This window comes from Macaca fascicularis, chromosome 8, assembly GCF_037993035.2.
Source record: "Macaca fascicularis isolate 582-1 chromosome 8, T2T-MFA8v1.1".
NCBI lineage: Eukaryota > Metazoa > Chordata > Mammalia > Primates > Cercopithecidae > Macaca > Macaca fascicularis.
This window is the reverse complement of record NC_088382.1, coordinates 43446101-43462885: the sequence shown is the minus strand read 5'-3', so window position 1 is coordinate 43462885 and position 16785 is coordinate 43446101. Positions and strand designations below refer to the sequence as shown.

Here is a 16785-nt window from a genome sequence, read left to right as displayed (position 1 = left end):
TATTCCACAAAATGTCTGTTGAACATTGTTTTCTATTTGGTTGTTTTTCTGACCAATTTACAGGATTTTATATATTCAGGATACAAATCTTCTTTTCATGTGTATGTATGACAATATCTTCTCTCAGTTTGTGGCTTGGCTTTCGTTGTCTTTCAGCCTATTTTGATGAATAGAGGTCCTGTTTTAAGGATATCAAGTATATCAGAAAAATACTCCAATGCTGAATGGCGTGAACCCAGGAGGCGGAGTTTGCAATGAGCCAAGATCGCGCCAATGCACTCCAGCCTGGGCAACAGAGCGAGAATCCGTCTCAAAAAAAAAAAAAAAAAGAAGAAGAAAAAAGAAAAAAAAATACTCCAATGTTATGCCTTATTAGAAAAATCTTTTTTTTTTTTTTTTTTTTTTTTTTTGAGATAGAGTCTCTCACTGTTGCCCAGGCTAGAGTGCAGTGGCACGATGGCACAATCTTGGCTCACTGCAACCTCCGCCTCCTGGGTTCAAGTGATTCTCCTGCCTCAGTCTCCCAAATAGCTGAGATTACAGGTGCATGCCACTACACCCAGCTAATTTTGTGTATTTTTTTTTTTTTTTTTAGACGGAGTCTCGCTCTTTCGCCAGGCTGGTGTGCAGTCGTGCAATCTCGGTTCACTGCAACCTCTTCCTCCTGGGTTCAAGCTATTCTCCTGCCTCAGCCTCCCAAGTAGATGGGACTACAGGTGCGCACCACCACGCCCAGCTAATTTTTGTATTTTTAGTAGAGATGAGTTTTCACCATATTGGCCAGGATGGTCTCAATCTCTTGACTTTGTGATCCACCCACCTGTGCCTCCCAAAGTACTGGGATTACAGGAGTGAGCCACGGCGCCCAGTCAATTTTGTGTCTTTTCAGTAGAGATGGGGTTTCACCATGTTGGCCAGGATGGTCTCAAACTCCTGACCTCAGGTGATCCACCCATCTCGGCCTCCCAAAGTGCTGGGATTACAGGCGTGAGCCACTGTGCCCAACCCTAGAAAATTCTTCCTTCATGCCAATACATAAAGATACTCTCCAACATATTCTTCCAACAGATGAAATATTTTTGATTTTGACATTTAAGTTTGTATCCATCTTGAATGAATTTATTTTTGTTTGTGGTCAAAAGAGCAGAGCCAGTTAATCATTTTGCTATGTGCAAACTCTATGTATGGATTACCAGTCATGTTATTACCATCGTGTTCCCAACATTTCACCCCTGTCCCGTGTTTAGTGTGTATTCCATACACACATGGGTCTGTATGTAGGTCCTCTATTAAGTTTTGGTTCCCTTGGTTATTGGTCAGAATTTCTATGGTTTTATAACATGTCGTGATAACTGATAGCACAAATCTTACTTCGCTGTTAACTATGTAATATTTTTCTGGTTCATTTCTTTTATAATCCAGCATAGCACACCAATACAAACATTATTTTGGCTGGGCGCAGTGGCTCACGCCTGTAATCCCAGCACTTTGAGAGGCCAAGGCAGGTGGATCACTTGAGGTCAGGAGTTCAAGACCAGTAGGATTTTGGTGAAACCCAGTCTCTACCAAAAATGTAAAAAATTAGCTGGATGTGGTGGCAGGAGCCTGTAATCCCAACTACTCACGAGGCTGAGGCAGGAGAATAGCTTGAACCCGGGAGGCAGAGGTTGCAGTGAGTCAAGATTGTCCCACTACACTCCAGCCTGGGAGACACAGCAAGACTCCATCTCAGGAAATTAAAAAAAAAAGAAAATCCATGATTTTAGTTTTACAACTGTCATTCCACTATATCCCAAGTTTTGTTAAAGAGAAATAAGGAGTTTAACTATATCATTCTATCATGACTTGGTCACAAGAATATGCACCTACACACAATGCACTCACAAATTATTTTAGAAATTATTTTCTTATTTCACAGTCACATTATCAATTATTATAATGACCATAAAATTTACTGGTTTCATTGTTTCACCGTGTTTCTTACATACTCATATTTTCCTTTCCTGAGTCCTTGATTCTAAATTGTATTCACTTTATTGGAATAATTCCTGAGCAACTGAGACAAAATGCTTGAATGTTATATTTTCTTACTTCTTGGTTTGATGGATATCATGTCTTTTTGTACTCACAGATGAACAATACAATTCTGGGTTCTTAATTTTTTTTTTTTTTTTTTTTGCTAAAACTTTACAAATATTTCTAAATTGTCTTTTTAAATAAAATAACATTATGAACAGGTGTATATTAAATTTTTACTTTCAATCACACTCCAGTGCTACTTGATGTATTTTCTTGCTCATATTGCTCCAGCCTGGCCATTGATAACTCTTTCAGCTGGCTGCTGTGTTCCATGTGACATCTACTCAACCTTCCTGAGCACTCCCCCACTTTCTAGTGGGACAAGATGTTCTGGGGTCATTTTGTATTTTCCCTACCTGAGGTTTATTATCAGCTATTTCTTTTCTTTTTTTTTTTTCTTTTCTTTTCTTTTCTTTTTTTTCTTTTTTTTTGAGATAGAGTCTCACTCTGTTACCCAGGCTGGAGTGCAGTGGCACGATCTCAGCCACTGCAACCTCCACCTCCTGGGTTCAAGCAATTCCCTGCCTCAGCCTCCCAAGTAGCTGGGATCACAGGCACCTACCACCACGCCCGGCTAATTTTTGTATTTTTAGTAGAGATGGGGCTTCACCATCTTAGCCATGCTGGTCTTGAACTCGTGACCTCGGGATCCACCCGCCTTGGCCTCCCATAGTGCTGGGATTACAGGCAAGAGCCACCATGCATCGTCTATTATCAGCTATTTCTTCAAGAAGACCAGGCTACTGTTATTGGAAAAGGGTATTTATCTGGGCAGTTGGTTTACTCATTGCTACTAGGATGTCACTAATTCCAGATCCTTGCAGTGGATAGATCTAGGAAACGTGTGTGTGTGTTTATACATACATATAACTCATTATATAGGCATATGTAAGTAGTATTATACATTCATATATATTTATAAATATTAAACAAAACATGACTTCATACTGTGTCCGGAATTGGTGGGTTTTGGTTTCGCTGACTTCAAGAATGAAGCTGTGGACGGTCGCCTTGAGAGTTACAGTTTAGCACTCTGTGTCTAGCTAAAGGATTGTAAAGGCAACAGTCAGGACTCTGTCAAACGGACCAATCAGCTTTCTGTAAAATGGACCAATCAGCAGGATGTAGGTGGGGCCAGGTAAGGGAATAAAAGCAGGCTGCCCAGCAGCGCCAACCTGCCTGGGTCCCCATCCACACTGTGAAAGCTTTGTTTTTTCGCTCTTTACAATAAATCTTGCTGCTGCTCACTCTTTGGGTCCACGCCGCCTTTATGAGCTGTAAAACTCACTGCGAAGGTCTGCAACTTCACTCCTGAAGCCAGCGAGACCAGGAACCCACCGGGAAGAACCCACAGCTCCAGACGCGGCCTTTAAGAGCTGTAACACTCACCGCCAGAGTCTGCAGCTTCACTGCTGAAGTCAGCGAGACCACGAACCCACCAGAAGGAAGAAACTGCAGACACATCTGAACATCTGAAGGAACAAACTCTGGACACACCATCTTTAAGAATTGTAACACTCACCGCGAGGGTCAGTGGCTTCATGCTTGAAGTCAGCGAGACCAAGAACTCATCAATTCTGGACACAATACTGATGTCTCCAACTCTAATGCAGTAACACCTATTAATTCTAGCTTTCCCTCCTACCCCTTGCTAATCTGTAACTTCCCTCACTCACAGTGAAACATCATCCACCATCTATTTACTTATTGTTCAACCCAAGTATATACAGGCATGCCTTGGAGATATTCAGGGCTCAATTCCAGACCACCACAATAAAGTGACTATCCCAATAAAACAAATCACATACATTTCTTGGCTTCCCAGTGCATGTAAAAGTTATGTTCACAACATAAAGTGTGCAATAGCATTATGTCTAGAAAAACAATGTACATTATAAAGTACTTTGTGCCTTAATTATAAAGTACTTTATTGCTAAAATATGCTAATGATCATCTGAGCCTTCAGGGAGTCATAATCTCTTTGCTGGTGGAGAGCCCTGCTTCGATGCTGATGGCTACTTACTGTTCAGGATGTTGGTTGTTGAAGGTTGGGGTGGCTTACGATAACAAGGCAGTTTGCCACATCAATTGACTCTTCCTTTCACAAAAGATTTCTCCGTTGCACGCATGCAATCTGTTTGTTAGCATTTTTTCCCCAGTAGAACTTTTTTTTTTTTTTTTTTTTTTTTTTTTTTTTTTTTTTTTTGAGATGGAGTCTTGCTGTGTTACCCAGGCTGGAATGCAGTGGCGAGATCTTGATTCACTGCAACCTCTGCCTCCCGGGTTCAAGCATTCTCCTGCTTCAGCCTCCCAAGTAGCTGGGATCACAGGAACCTGCCACCATGCCCAGCTAATTTTTGTATTTTTAGTAGAGGTAGTGGTGTTTCATCATGTTGGCCAGGCTGGTCTCAAACTCAACCTCAAGTGATCCGCCTGCCTTGGCCTCCCAAAGTGCTGTCATGAGCCACTGCACTCAGCCCCCAGTAGAATTTCTTTTAAAATTGCAGTTAATCCTCTCAAACCCTGCCAATGCTTTATCAACTATGTTTATGGAACATTCTAATTTTTCTTTTTTAATCATTTCAACAACGTTCAACAACATTTGAACAGCAGTTCAATCACAATATTTTCACCACGAGTAAATTCTGTGTTGTGCAACTACTTTCTTTGCTCCACAAGAAGCAACTTATCTCTTAAAGTGCAATCATGTGGCCGGCATGTTGGCTCACTCCTGTAATCCCAGCACTTTGGGAGGCAGAGGTGGGGGGATCACCTGAGGCCAGGAGTTTGAGACCAGCCTTGCCAAACATGGCAAAACCCCATCTCTACTAAAAATACAAAAAATTAGCTGGGCATGGTGGCAGGTGCCTATAATCCTAGGTACTCAGGGGGCTGAGGCAGGAGAATTGCTTGAACCCGGGAGGCAGAGCCTGCAGTGAGCCAAGACTGCACCACTGCACTCCAGTCTGGACAACCAGAACGAAACTGTCTCAAAAAAAAAAAAAAAAGAAAGAAAGAAAAGGAAAGTTCAATCATGAGATTGCAGCAACTCAGTTACAAAATCAGATTCCACTTCTAATTTTAGTTCTCATACTATTTCTGCCACATCTGCAGTGAGTTCCTCTGCTCAAGTCTTGAACCCCTCAAAGTCATCCATGAGGGTTGACTTCTTGCAGACTCCTATTAATGTTTTATTTTGACATCCTCCATAAATCATGAATGCTTTTAATAGTATTTAGAATAGTGAATCCTTTCCCGGTTTCCATTTGGCTTTGCCCAGATTCTTGGGAGAAATCACTATCTGTGTCAGGAATAGCCTTACAAAGTACAGTTTTTATTTTTTTATTATTTATTTATTTATTTGAGATGGACTTGTTCTGTCGCCCAGGCTGGAGTGCACTGGCGCGATCTCGGCTCACTGCAACCTCCGCCTCCCGGGTTCACGCCACTCTCCTGCCTCAGCCTCCCCAGCAGCTTCGACTACAGACACCCGCCACCACGCCTGGCTAATTTTTTGTATTTTTAGTAGAGACCGGGTTTCACCATGTTAGCCAGAATGGTCTCGATCTCCTGACCTCGTGATCTGCCTGCCTCAGCCTCCCAAAGTGCTGGGATTACAGGCGTGAGCCACCACACCTGGCCACAAAATATAATTCTTAAATAATAAGACTTGAAAGCCAAAATGACTCCTTGATCCATAGGTTGCAGAACAAATGTGTTAGCAGGCATGAAAACAACATTTATTTCCTTGTACATCTCCATTAGAGCTCGTGGGTGACCAGAGCCATTGTTCAAAAGCAGTAATATTTTGAAAGGAATTTTTTTTTTCTGAACAGTAGGTCACAACAGTGAACTTAAAATATTCAGGAAAGCATGCTGTAAATAGATATGCCAGGCTTTACTGTCCATTTATAGAGCACAGGCAGAGTAGATTTAGCATGACTGGTAAGGGCCCTAAGATTTTGGGAATGGTAAATGGGCATTGGCTTCAACTTAAAATCAACAGCTGCACTAGCCCCTAACAAGATAGTCCGCCTGTCCTTTCAAGCCAGGCATTGACTGTTTTCTAACTATGAAAGTCCTGGGCCAGGCGTAGTGGCTTACGCCAGTAATCCCAGCACTTTGGGAGGCCAAGGTGGGTGGATCACGAGGTCAGAGATAGAGACCATCCTGGCCAACGTGGTGAAACACTGTCTCTGCTAAAACTGCAAAAATTAGCTGGGCATGGAGACACACGCCTGTAGTCCCAGCTACTTGGGAGGTTGAGGCAGGAGAATCACTTGAACCCGGGAGGCAGAGGTGGTAGTGAGCTGAGATCGCGCCACTGCACTCCAGTCTGGCAACAGAGTGAGACTCTGTCTCAAAAGAAAAAAAAAAAAAAGTAAATCCTGGATGGAATCTTCTTCCACTAAAAGATGGTTTTGTCTACACTGAACACCTATTTTTAAATGTAGCCACCGGTCGGGCCTGGTGGCTCATGCCTGTAATCCCAGCACTTTGGGAGGCCAAGGTGGGTGGATCACCTCAGGTCAGGAGTTCAAGACCAGCCTGGCCAATGTGATGAAACCCTGTCTCTACTAAAAATACAAAAATTAGTCAGGTGTTGTGGCAGATGCCTGTAATCCCAGCTACTGGGGAGGCTGAGGCAGGAGAATTGCTTGAACCTGGGAGGTGGAGGTTGCAGTGAGCCAACATCACGCTACTGCACTCCAGTCTGGGGGACAGAACAAGATTTTGTCTCAAAATAAATAAATTAATGAATAATAAAAATAAAAAATAAATGTAGCCACCTTTATCAATGATTTCAGCTGGATCTTCTGGATAATTTGCTGCAGCTTCTCCATCAGCACTTGCTGCTTCACCTTGCGCTTTTATGTCGTGGAGATGGCTTTTTGCCTCATACTTCATGAACCAAACTCTGCTACCTTAAAACTTTTTTTTCTGCAGCTTCTTCACCCCTCTCAGACTTCGTAAAATTGAAGAGAGTTAGGGCCTTTCTTTGAATTAGGCTTTGGTTTAAGGGAAGTTGTGGCTGGTTTGATCTTCTATCCAAAACACTCAAACTTTCTCTATATCAGCAATAAGGCTCTTTTGTTTTCTTGTCATTCCTGTGTTCACTGGAGTAGCACTTTTAGTTTTCCTCAAAAACTTTTCCTTTGCACTCCCAGCTTGGCTGTTTGGCAAAAGAGGCCCAGCTTTAAGCCTATCTGGTTTTGACATGACTTTCTCACCAAGCTTAACCATTTCTAGCTTTAGATTTTTTTTTTTTTTTTCCCCCTGAGACGGAGTTTTACTCTTGTTTCCCAGGCTGGAGTGCAATCGCGTGATCTCGGCTCACTGCAACCTCCATCTCCCGGGTTCAAATGATTCTTTTGCCTCAGCCTCCTGAGTAGCTGGGATTACAGGTGTGCACCACCACCCCTGGCTAATTTTTGTATTTTTAGTAGAGACGGGGTTTCGCCATGTTGGCCAGGCTGGTCTCGAACTCCTGACCTCAAGTGATCCCCCCGCATTGGCTTCCCAAAGTGCTGGGATTACAGGCGTGAGCCAGCATGACCAGGCTCTAGTTTTAGATTTTTTAAAGTGAGAGACATGCAACTCCTTTCACTTGAACACTTAGAGGCCAGTGTAGGATTACTAATTGGCCTAATTTCAATATTATTATGTCTCAGGAAACCAGGAGGCCTGAGGAGGGGGAGAGAGATGGGGTAATGACTGGTCAGTGGAGCAGTCAGAACACATACATTTACCAATTAAGTTTCAGTACTTATAGTGGCACAGTTTATGGCACCTTCAAAACAATTATGATAGTAACATTAAAGATCATTGATCACAGATCACTGTAACAGATGTAATAGTAAAGAAAAAGTTTTAAATATTGTGAGAATTATTAAAATATGACACACAGACACCAAATGCGCACACACTATTGGAAAAATGGGGTTGACAGACTTGCCTGATGCAAAGTTGCCACGAATCTTCAATTTGTAAAAATTGAAATATCTGCAAAACGCAGTTATGACTACATGTAAAGCAAACTGCTGTTCACCTGCACCCCGTGAAAAACTGATTTACCAATTAGAGTATAGTGATCACATAAAGTTTCATTTACCATAAGCCTTATAGATTCTAGTCACAGCACAACAGTATTTTCTGGAGTAATTTAAGTCTGTTCCTTTCCCTGATCCGCACTCTCCTCATCGAGGTTATATAGTGCATTTGTGGTCCAGTTAGGTTTTGTTTTTTTTTTTTTTTCACTTTTTAAAAATTTTACTTTAAGTTCTGGGATACATGTGCAGACTGTGCAGGTTTGTTACATAGGTACACATGTGCCATGGTGGTTTGCTGCACCTTTCAACCCATCATCTAGGTTTTAAGCCCCACATGCATTAGGTATTTGTCCTAATGCTCTCCCTCCCCTAGCCCCCCAACCCCCAACAGGCCCCAGTGTGTGATGTTCCCCTCCCTGTGTCCTGTGTTTTCATTGTTCAACTCCCACATATAAGTAAGAGCATGCGGTGTTTGGTTCTGCTCCTGTGTTAGTTTGCTGAGAGTCCAGTTAGTTTTATTGTCACATCTGCATTCCATCCTAGTATTCTCCCAATATTCTGGTTTATTTTTTAAAATTTGCATACATGAAAGTCCATTCTTTGTGACATACAATTCTATGGGTTTTTCAGTGCCTAGAGCCATATATCTATCACCTGAGTGCCATATAAAACAGTTCGATCATGCTAAACATTCGCCTCTATATTACCTTTGCAGTCAGCTACCCACTCCTTGCCTGTCTCTGGTAACCATAAAGGTATATTTAATCCTTCTAGTTTTGCCTTTTCTGGAAAGTCATTTGAAAAGAATCATAAAATATAGGCCTGACATCTTTCATTTAGGTAAATGTATTTAAGGTTCATCCCTGTCATTGCACAAATTAATTGCTCAATCATTTGTATCACTGAATACTATTCCACTATCTATTCCACAATTTACAATTACTATAACTTGGTTTATTCATTCCCCTGTTGAGGGATATCCTGTTTTCTTCAAGGTTCTTTTTTTTTTTTTTTTTTTTGGTGATTATGAATAAAGGTGTTATAAACATTCACATATGGATTTTCTTTTCTGGGAACATAAATTTCCCACTTACTTGGATAAATACTTAGGAATGCTATTGCTGAGTTGTGTGGTAAATCTATGTTTCATTTTATAAGAATCTGCCAAGCTAGTTTTCAAATTGGCTGTACCATTTTGCATTTCAACTAGCAATGAATGAAAGTCTCTATTGCTATACATCCTCTTCAGCATTTGATATGATCAGATTAAAAAAAGAAATTTAGCCATCCAAATAGGTATGAAATTGTCTTTTAGGCTGGCATGGTGGCTCATGCCTGTAATCCCAGCACTCTGGGAGGCCGAGGCGGGTGGATTACCTGAAGTCGGGAGTTTGAGCCCAGCCTGGCCAACATGGTGAAACACCGTCTCTACTAGAAATACAAAAATTAGCTGGGCGTGGTGGTACGCGCCTGTAATCCCAACTACTTGGGAAGCTGAGGCAGGAGAATTGCTTGAACCCAGAGGCAGAGGTTGCAGTGAGCCCAGATCGCACCATTGCACTCCAACCTGGGCGATGAGTGAAACTCTGTCTCAAAAAAAAAGAAAAGAAACTGTCTTTTAATATTTAGTGTTACAGGTAAACAGTCCTATGTATTTACTCTGTAAATAAACTGTTTTTCATTTTTGTTTTCTATGAACATTCAGATTTCTTTATGCTAGAAAATTCACAATTTCATCTGAGTATCTACATGTGCCCCCCAACCCTCACCCCATTTCTTTCTGATATAAAAAACTCAAATATTTCTTAAGGTCTAAAAAATTTGTGCTTATATGTTGGAAGTTTTACTTTTCCTCCACCCATCTGCTTATAGGAATCCATGATGATGAATTTGGATCGCCTGTATTTCTCTTTTTTATATATTTTTATTTTTCTGATAGTTTGCACTCTTTGATTTTTGCTTTATGCTTTATGAAATTTCTCAAAGAAGTACCTAAATCACTATATATATTTTTTACAATCAATGTTTCACTGAATTTGTTGAGTTTATATTGAGGAGTTTTTGGATGTGTGTGGTTTTTTATTTCTAATAGTTCTTTTTATATATCAGCTTTCACTTAATTTATGAAGGCAATATACTGGATACACAAAATAGAATATTTAAAGCACAATATCCTCTTAATTATTTATTGGAGGCCATTGGTCCGCAATGCCGAGTGGGCTACCCTCTTCTTTTTGAGTTGCCCATTTTTTCCATATTATTTGACAATTCTGTGTATTCAAATTCATGAACAAAGGTTAGTTTTATTAAGATTAGTGTCTAATATGGATTTTCTTATTGTATTTCCAGAATTCCGCTGGATTTCTTTTTGCATAGCTCCTTCTGATCATGTCTTCCTGGGAAATGTGAGTGGATGGGTCTAAGCCAATTAATATATTTTGTTTCAAGATACGGATAGGTATGTTGAGACATTCTAAGACAAGGTGGTTGTCTTAGATTCACTGTAACATCAATGCTGTAAATTCACTTATTCTGTTGTCTGTAGCAAGTAAAGGATCCAGAAAACATGTTTTTGTCTATAGCTCCACCTGTGGTTCTGGAAACTATCATATTTGCCTCTCACAGAAAATTCCTGATTCAGTCTCTGGAAACTATTGTATTTGCTTCTCACAAACAATTCCTGTTTCAGTCTCAGCCTTTGGTGGTAAAATCTAAAAACTGGCCTTAATTTGTTCGATATTTTCTAGGCAATTAAAAGTAGAGATAGAGGCTATGCAGAGTGGCTCACGCCTGTAATCCCAGCACTTTGGGAGGCTAAGGCTGGTGGATCACAAGGTTAGGAGTTCGAGACCAGCCTGGCCAATATGGTGAAACCCCGTCTCTACTACAAATACAAAAATTAGATGGGCGTGGTGGCTGGTGCCTGTAGTCCCAGCTACTCAGGAGGCTGAGGCAGGAAAATTGCTTGAACCTGGGAGGTGGAGGTTGCAGTGAGCCAAGATCGTACCACTGCACTCCAGCCTGGGAGACACAGTGAGACTCTGTCTCAAAAAAAAAAAAAAAAAAAAAAAAAAAAAAAAAAAAGGAGTGATAGAGACCAAGAGTGTTGTGTTAGTTTTATGGGCTGCCATAACTAATGACCACAAACGGCATGACTTAAAACAGCAGAAATGTACTCTGCCACAGTTATGGAAGATAGAAGTCCCAAATTAAGGTATCAGTAGGGTTGGTTTCTTCTGGAGCCTCTGAGGGAGAATTTGTTCCATTCTGTTCCATGCCTCTCTCCTAACTCTTGGTGGTTGCCAGCAATCCTTGGCACATCTTGGCTTGTCAATGCATCATTCCAATTCTACCTCCATCTTTACGTGATGTTTTCCCTTGTGTCTGTGTCCCTGTGTTTGACTTTTCCTCTTCTTGTAAGGACACTCATCATATAGAATTTAATCCAGTATCACCTCACCTTAACTTGAATATATCTGTACACATCCTATTTCCAAATAAGACCACTTTCACAGATTATACATGAACATGACTTCTAGGAAGACACTACTAAACCCAGGAAAAATTTATATATATAGCTTGTTTGTTTTGTTTTGTTTTTTGAGACAGAGTCTCACTCTGTGGCCCAGAGGCAGTTCAGTGGTGTGATGTCAGCTAACTACAACCTCTGTCTCCCAGGTTCAAGCGATTCTTTTGCTTCAGCCTCCCAAATAGCTGGGACTACAGGCATGTGCCACCACACCAGCCTAATTTTTTGTATTTTTAGTAGAGGCATGGTTTTCACCATGTTGCTCAGGCTGGTCTCGAACTCCTGAGCTCAGGCAATCCGCCAGCCTTGGCCTCCCAAAGTGCTAGGATTATAGGCGTGAGCCACTGCACCCAGCCTAAACCCAGTACAAATGTTAGGTGATGGATTTCACACTCGATTTTAGCCAAAAGGCCAAGAAGTAATAGGGACTGGTTTCAATGCTGTGCTAGGAGGAGCCCCAATTTGACAAGTCCTTTTCTTCTTTTATGGCAGTTTAATCAAATAAAGCCTGGTGAATGCCTGCGGCAGAGGACCTCATAGTTCACAAACTGAATTCTAACCTGCCCTCCTGTCAACTGTTCCAGGCTTCCCTTGCTTCTCTTCTCTGCTATTCTGAGATGGGAAAGGGAGACTCATGGGGATCTCCCTCTGCTTTGGTTAAATACTTGACATGGGTCCTGTAAACTTATTTCTGGATTTTATACATGATTTGCTTAATACGGTCAAAAAAAATCCTTTTTTATTCCATCATTGGAACTTTTCTCTATTTTTCTGTGCTTACAATTATTTTCTTAATTTTTTTCTTATTTTTGGATTTCTTTGGTCTTGTCAACACAACCTTTTATCTATCAGGCAAAGAAATTACTCTGCTTAGCTTGCTATCTTTATAGACGTTGAAGCCAGTCCCTTATTCATCTTCTACAGGGTTCTAGTGCTTTGCACAGAGCAGGCATTCAATGAGTATTTTAAAAAGAATTTGTAATTCTAGACATTAAATATTATCCATCAGCAAAGGGGAATTTTGGAGAGTAGAAAACTTTTCGTGGACTTCTGCAATTATGTGGTACTCCAAATTGGTAAGATTAAGACAGATGGAGAAGAGACTACAGGGAAGTAATGAATGTACACTGAATGCTATAATAGGACAAGAACTACAAAGGGGCCACTTTGAAAGTGATTTAGTTCCCATAACAATACTGTGAGACCAGAGTTTCTCGCATTTTATAAATAAGGAAATGGGATTACAGTGTTCAGTAACTTTTTCAGGGTTACATAGCTATTAGGTTGGTACAAAAGCATTTGTGGTTTTTGTCATTAAAAGTAATGGCAAAAACTGCAATTACTTTTGTACCAGCCTAATAAAAACTTTTGTGGAATTTACAGGCTTATTGGATGTTTCTGTAGAACCCATGGCCAATTTTATAATTCAGAAATTCCCTCCATTTAACTATTCTGTAACACCCAGGACAAAATCAAGGTAGACCCCCTCAGCAACAACAGAGCCCTGAACACGTACATGGAATGAGGAACCTAAGAATTTCCAAGCTGGCCTTCCTAGGCCATAGCTTATCCATTAGTTTATCATTCTCACCCAGATTCTTCTTTAAACAAACATTTGGTGAGTGATTGGTATGTGACAGGCATTGTTTTGTGCTGACTCCGGAAACCTTAGAAAAACACATGTATCAGAGGGGGTCATTCTGTTTTCCGGGAAGGTAGAGATAGCTTAGCTGATAAGTTCAATGGTAATGATCAATTGACACACTTCCGCAAGGCTAATAAAAGTGGTGTGATGATGAAACAGAATGTGATAAGGGGGTGAAGTGAAGAATACCTTGTCCACATGAGCTCGAAGCTGGTGAGCATCAATCAATTGAGGAAGTTTGTTGGCAATTTCCATCCAAGGCCTATAATGATCTGGAAGTTCTTTCTGCATTTAAAATAGAAACATGTAAATATTTTAGAACTCTCTGGAAAGGGGCTTCCGGGAATAGCTATTTTCACATTTCAGTCTTCAGGGGAATTCAAGTCAATGAGGTAACATGAAAAGTGAAAGGAGGGCCGGGCGCGGTGGCTCAAGCCTGTAATCCCAGCACTTTGGGAGGCCGAGACGGGCGGATCACGAGGTCAGGAGATCGAGACCATCCTGGGTAACACAGTGAAACCCCGTCTCTACTAAAAATACAAAAACTTAGCCGGGCAAGGTGGCAGGCGCCTGTAGTCCCAGCTACTCGGGAGGCTGAGGCAGGAGAATGGCGTGAACCCGGGAGGCGGAGCTTGCAGTGAGCTGAGATCCGGCCACTGCACTCCAGCGTGGGTGACAGAGCGAGACTCCGTCTCCAAAAAAAAAAGAAAAGTGAAAGGAGAAGAAAGCCTAGATTAGCACAATGGAGAATATTCACAAGGCAGATAGAGGAACTAATTGCAGCAATACAGATCAAAAACATAGTGACAGACGTTCAATGAGCTTGAATAGAATGACCCTATAGAAGTCAAGACAGTAGAAGATTTCACAGAAGTAGAGAATCATCAGAAGGTCGAATGCATCACTACAGAGTTAAAGTAAGATTGACCTCTTTAAAAATCAAAAAAATATTAGGAAGTCGCAAATACCTATTAGTTTATCTATGTACATTTAATAGAAATTTAGGTCAGGGTCATAGAAGCAGGATTCAAATGTTAGTGTGTTGAGGAAGTAGAAAATAGAGAAAATGTAGATTACTTTTCTCTGCGTGTTGAACGAACATTGAGAATGCACCATATGCTACGTAGGCCCTGTGCTTACCTCAGATACACAGATGACTAAGGAGCATATGCTCTAGTACAGGAGAAAAACACACTAGTCAGATATATGCCAATGCGGTAAATATGTTTAATTAGTGATATCTGTGTAAGCCAAAGAACTTGCAAAGAAGAGGAAGTAGTTAATTCTGTCAGCTGTTGTGAGGAATTAAAGGGAAATATTCATAAAAATATGACAGTTGATCCAATTTTTGGAGGGGAAGTGACTTTTTTGGGTTGAAATGTGAAGAAGGGAAGGTAGTAAAGGTAGAGGGGACAGCAGATAAACAGATATGGGTGCTTCCTGGGACACAGATGACTCAGTGTTGCTAAAATATAAAACTCAAGAGAAAGTGATAGAGGCAAGAGGCAGACAGATGCCGAGGCAGATAGGGAAGGGTCCCTGTGAAACCCCACCTTCAAGCCCAAAACAGTCCAAAGGCTGAAAGACCGGACTCCTGATCCCAGATGAAACCTGTGACACAGAGGGAAAACTTTCCCTGGTGGCCCACCCTTTCCCAATTGATTCTTTCTGAATAATGCCTTTTAAGTAATCAAATGTTGCCTTTTCTGATGCTACCTCTGGTTTGCTTGGGCACGCCCACATGCATACTAGGAAAACTGGTGGAACCACCAGGAATTCGTGCCTTATGCTAGGGAGGAGCCTGGCCTTTTCAGCGTGCCTGTGAAAGTCCTGGTACTCCATTGTGAGGTGGGAGCCTGCTGGAGAAAACCCTCTCTTTGCAGAGAGCTCCCCTTTCGCGTAATAAATTGCATCATCCTCACCCTTCATTATGTCTACCTGCCTAATTCTTCCTGGTCATGAGATGAGATCCTGAATTCTGCTGAACTAAGGAGCCAAAAATCCCGCATCAAAAGGATGATGAAAGACGAGCCTAGAAAGTTACATGAAATGTGCTGTGTGTAGAATATATGAATTTTCCCTTTATGTAAGTTGGTGACATGGTTTGATTTGAATTTTAGGAAGATAAATTTGTAGGACTTTAAGATGTAAAGTCAGATAAGGAAGTCTTTAAAATATTGTTCAAAGACTAAACTTAGGCAATGACAATGAATTTGGAAAGGAGAAGCCATATATTCAAGATATATCCGGAAAATGAAATTGAAAGGATATGATGATTAAATTTGGGTCTGGGGGCTTAAGGTAAGAAAATCACTAGCCCAATAGCTCCATTTATATGCCCACTCTAGGCCCATGGTTTAGCCAAGTAAGATATAGTCTGAATTTCAGTGACCCCCAACTCTCACCCAAGGGACAATAAACTACATTAATTTTTGTGAATTTTCATTGGCACCCAGCCTGTCTCATTTGTTTATGTACTATCTATGGTTGCTTTTACATTATAGCAGTAGAATTGGTAGTTACAACAGAAACCATATGGTAGGCAAGTTTAAAGCACTTAGTATTTGGCCCTTCAGAAAAAGTTCACTAATCTCTGATTTATCACACTGATCTGAGGCTCCTTTCTCAGTGTATAACCTGTACAACTGAATTTTTGGGTTAAGAAGAGGAAGTGAGGATGATTTCCATGTTTAAGAATTAGGTGAGCAAATGAATGGATGGAAACAGGAATTGAGACAGAAATGTAAGTGAAAGTCAAAGAGTGGGGATAAACGTGGTAAATTCATTTTTAAATATATTGACATTAAATTACCTGTGCAATCAAAAGATATGACTATGGTGAAAAGTTGGATACACAGTTTAAAGTTCAGGAGAAAAGTCATATTAGAAATATACAATTGAGGCTAGGCATGGTGGCTCATGCCTGTAATTTCAGCACTTGGGGAGACCGAGGAGGGCGGATCACCTGAGGTCAGGAGTTTGTGATCAGCCTGACCAACATGGTGAAATCCTGTCTCTACTAAAAATAAAAAATTAAGCAGGCATAGTGGCACATGCCTGTAATCCCAGCTTCTCGGGAGGCTGATATAGGAGAATCACTTGAACCTGGGAGGCGGAAGTTGCAGTGAGCCAAGATCGTACCACTGCACTCCAGACTGGAGTAACAGAGCAAGACGCCATTTCAAAAAAAAAAAAAAAAGAAAGAAAGAAAGAAAAGAAAAAGAAGTATGCAATTTGAAAGCATAACTACAGCAAAAACCCTACATTGTGGTTAAAACCACAAGAGTATATAAAACCATTTGAGGTAATATGAAAAGCGAAAGGAGAAGAAACCCTAGATTAACACAATGCAGAACATTCACAAGGCAGATAGAGGAACTAATTGCAATACAGATCAAAAACATAGTGACAGACGTTCAATGAGCTTGAATAGAATGACCCTGTAGAAGTCAAGACAGTAGAGAATTTCACAGAAGTAGAGA

The 16785-nt window shown here is 40.9% G+C and overlaps 1 protein-coding gene across 22 annotated transcripts in view; it reads right to left on the bottom strand.

Moving 5' to 3' along the window:
- IDO2 (indoleamine 2,3-dioxygenase 2) overlaps window positions 1-16785 on the bottom strand; it is a 69291-nt gene that overhangs the window by 39520 nt on the left and 12986 nt on the right. For 11 of the 22 annotated variants that reach the window (XR_012416387.1, XR_012416388.1, XR_012416386.1 and 8 more), the window contains exon 2: window positions 13493-13588. Coding sequence is in view for 13 of the 22 variants with exons in the window: in XM_005563151.5 (XP_005563208.3) it covers window positions 13493-13588 (96 nt within the window). In the remaining 9 variants the exon portion in view is untranslated. Of the gene's footprint in view, window positions 1-9506; window positions 9716-13492; window positions 13589-16785 lie in introns of those variants that run through there. The other 11 variants (XR_012416381.1, XR_012416382.1, XR_012416383.1 and 8 more) reach the window with 2 other exon arrangements.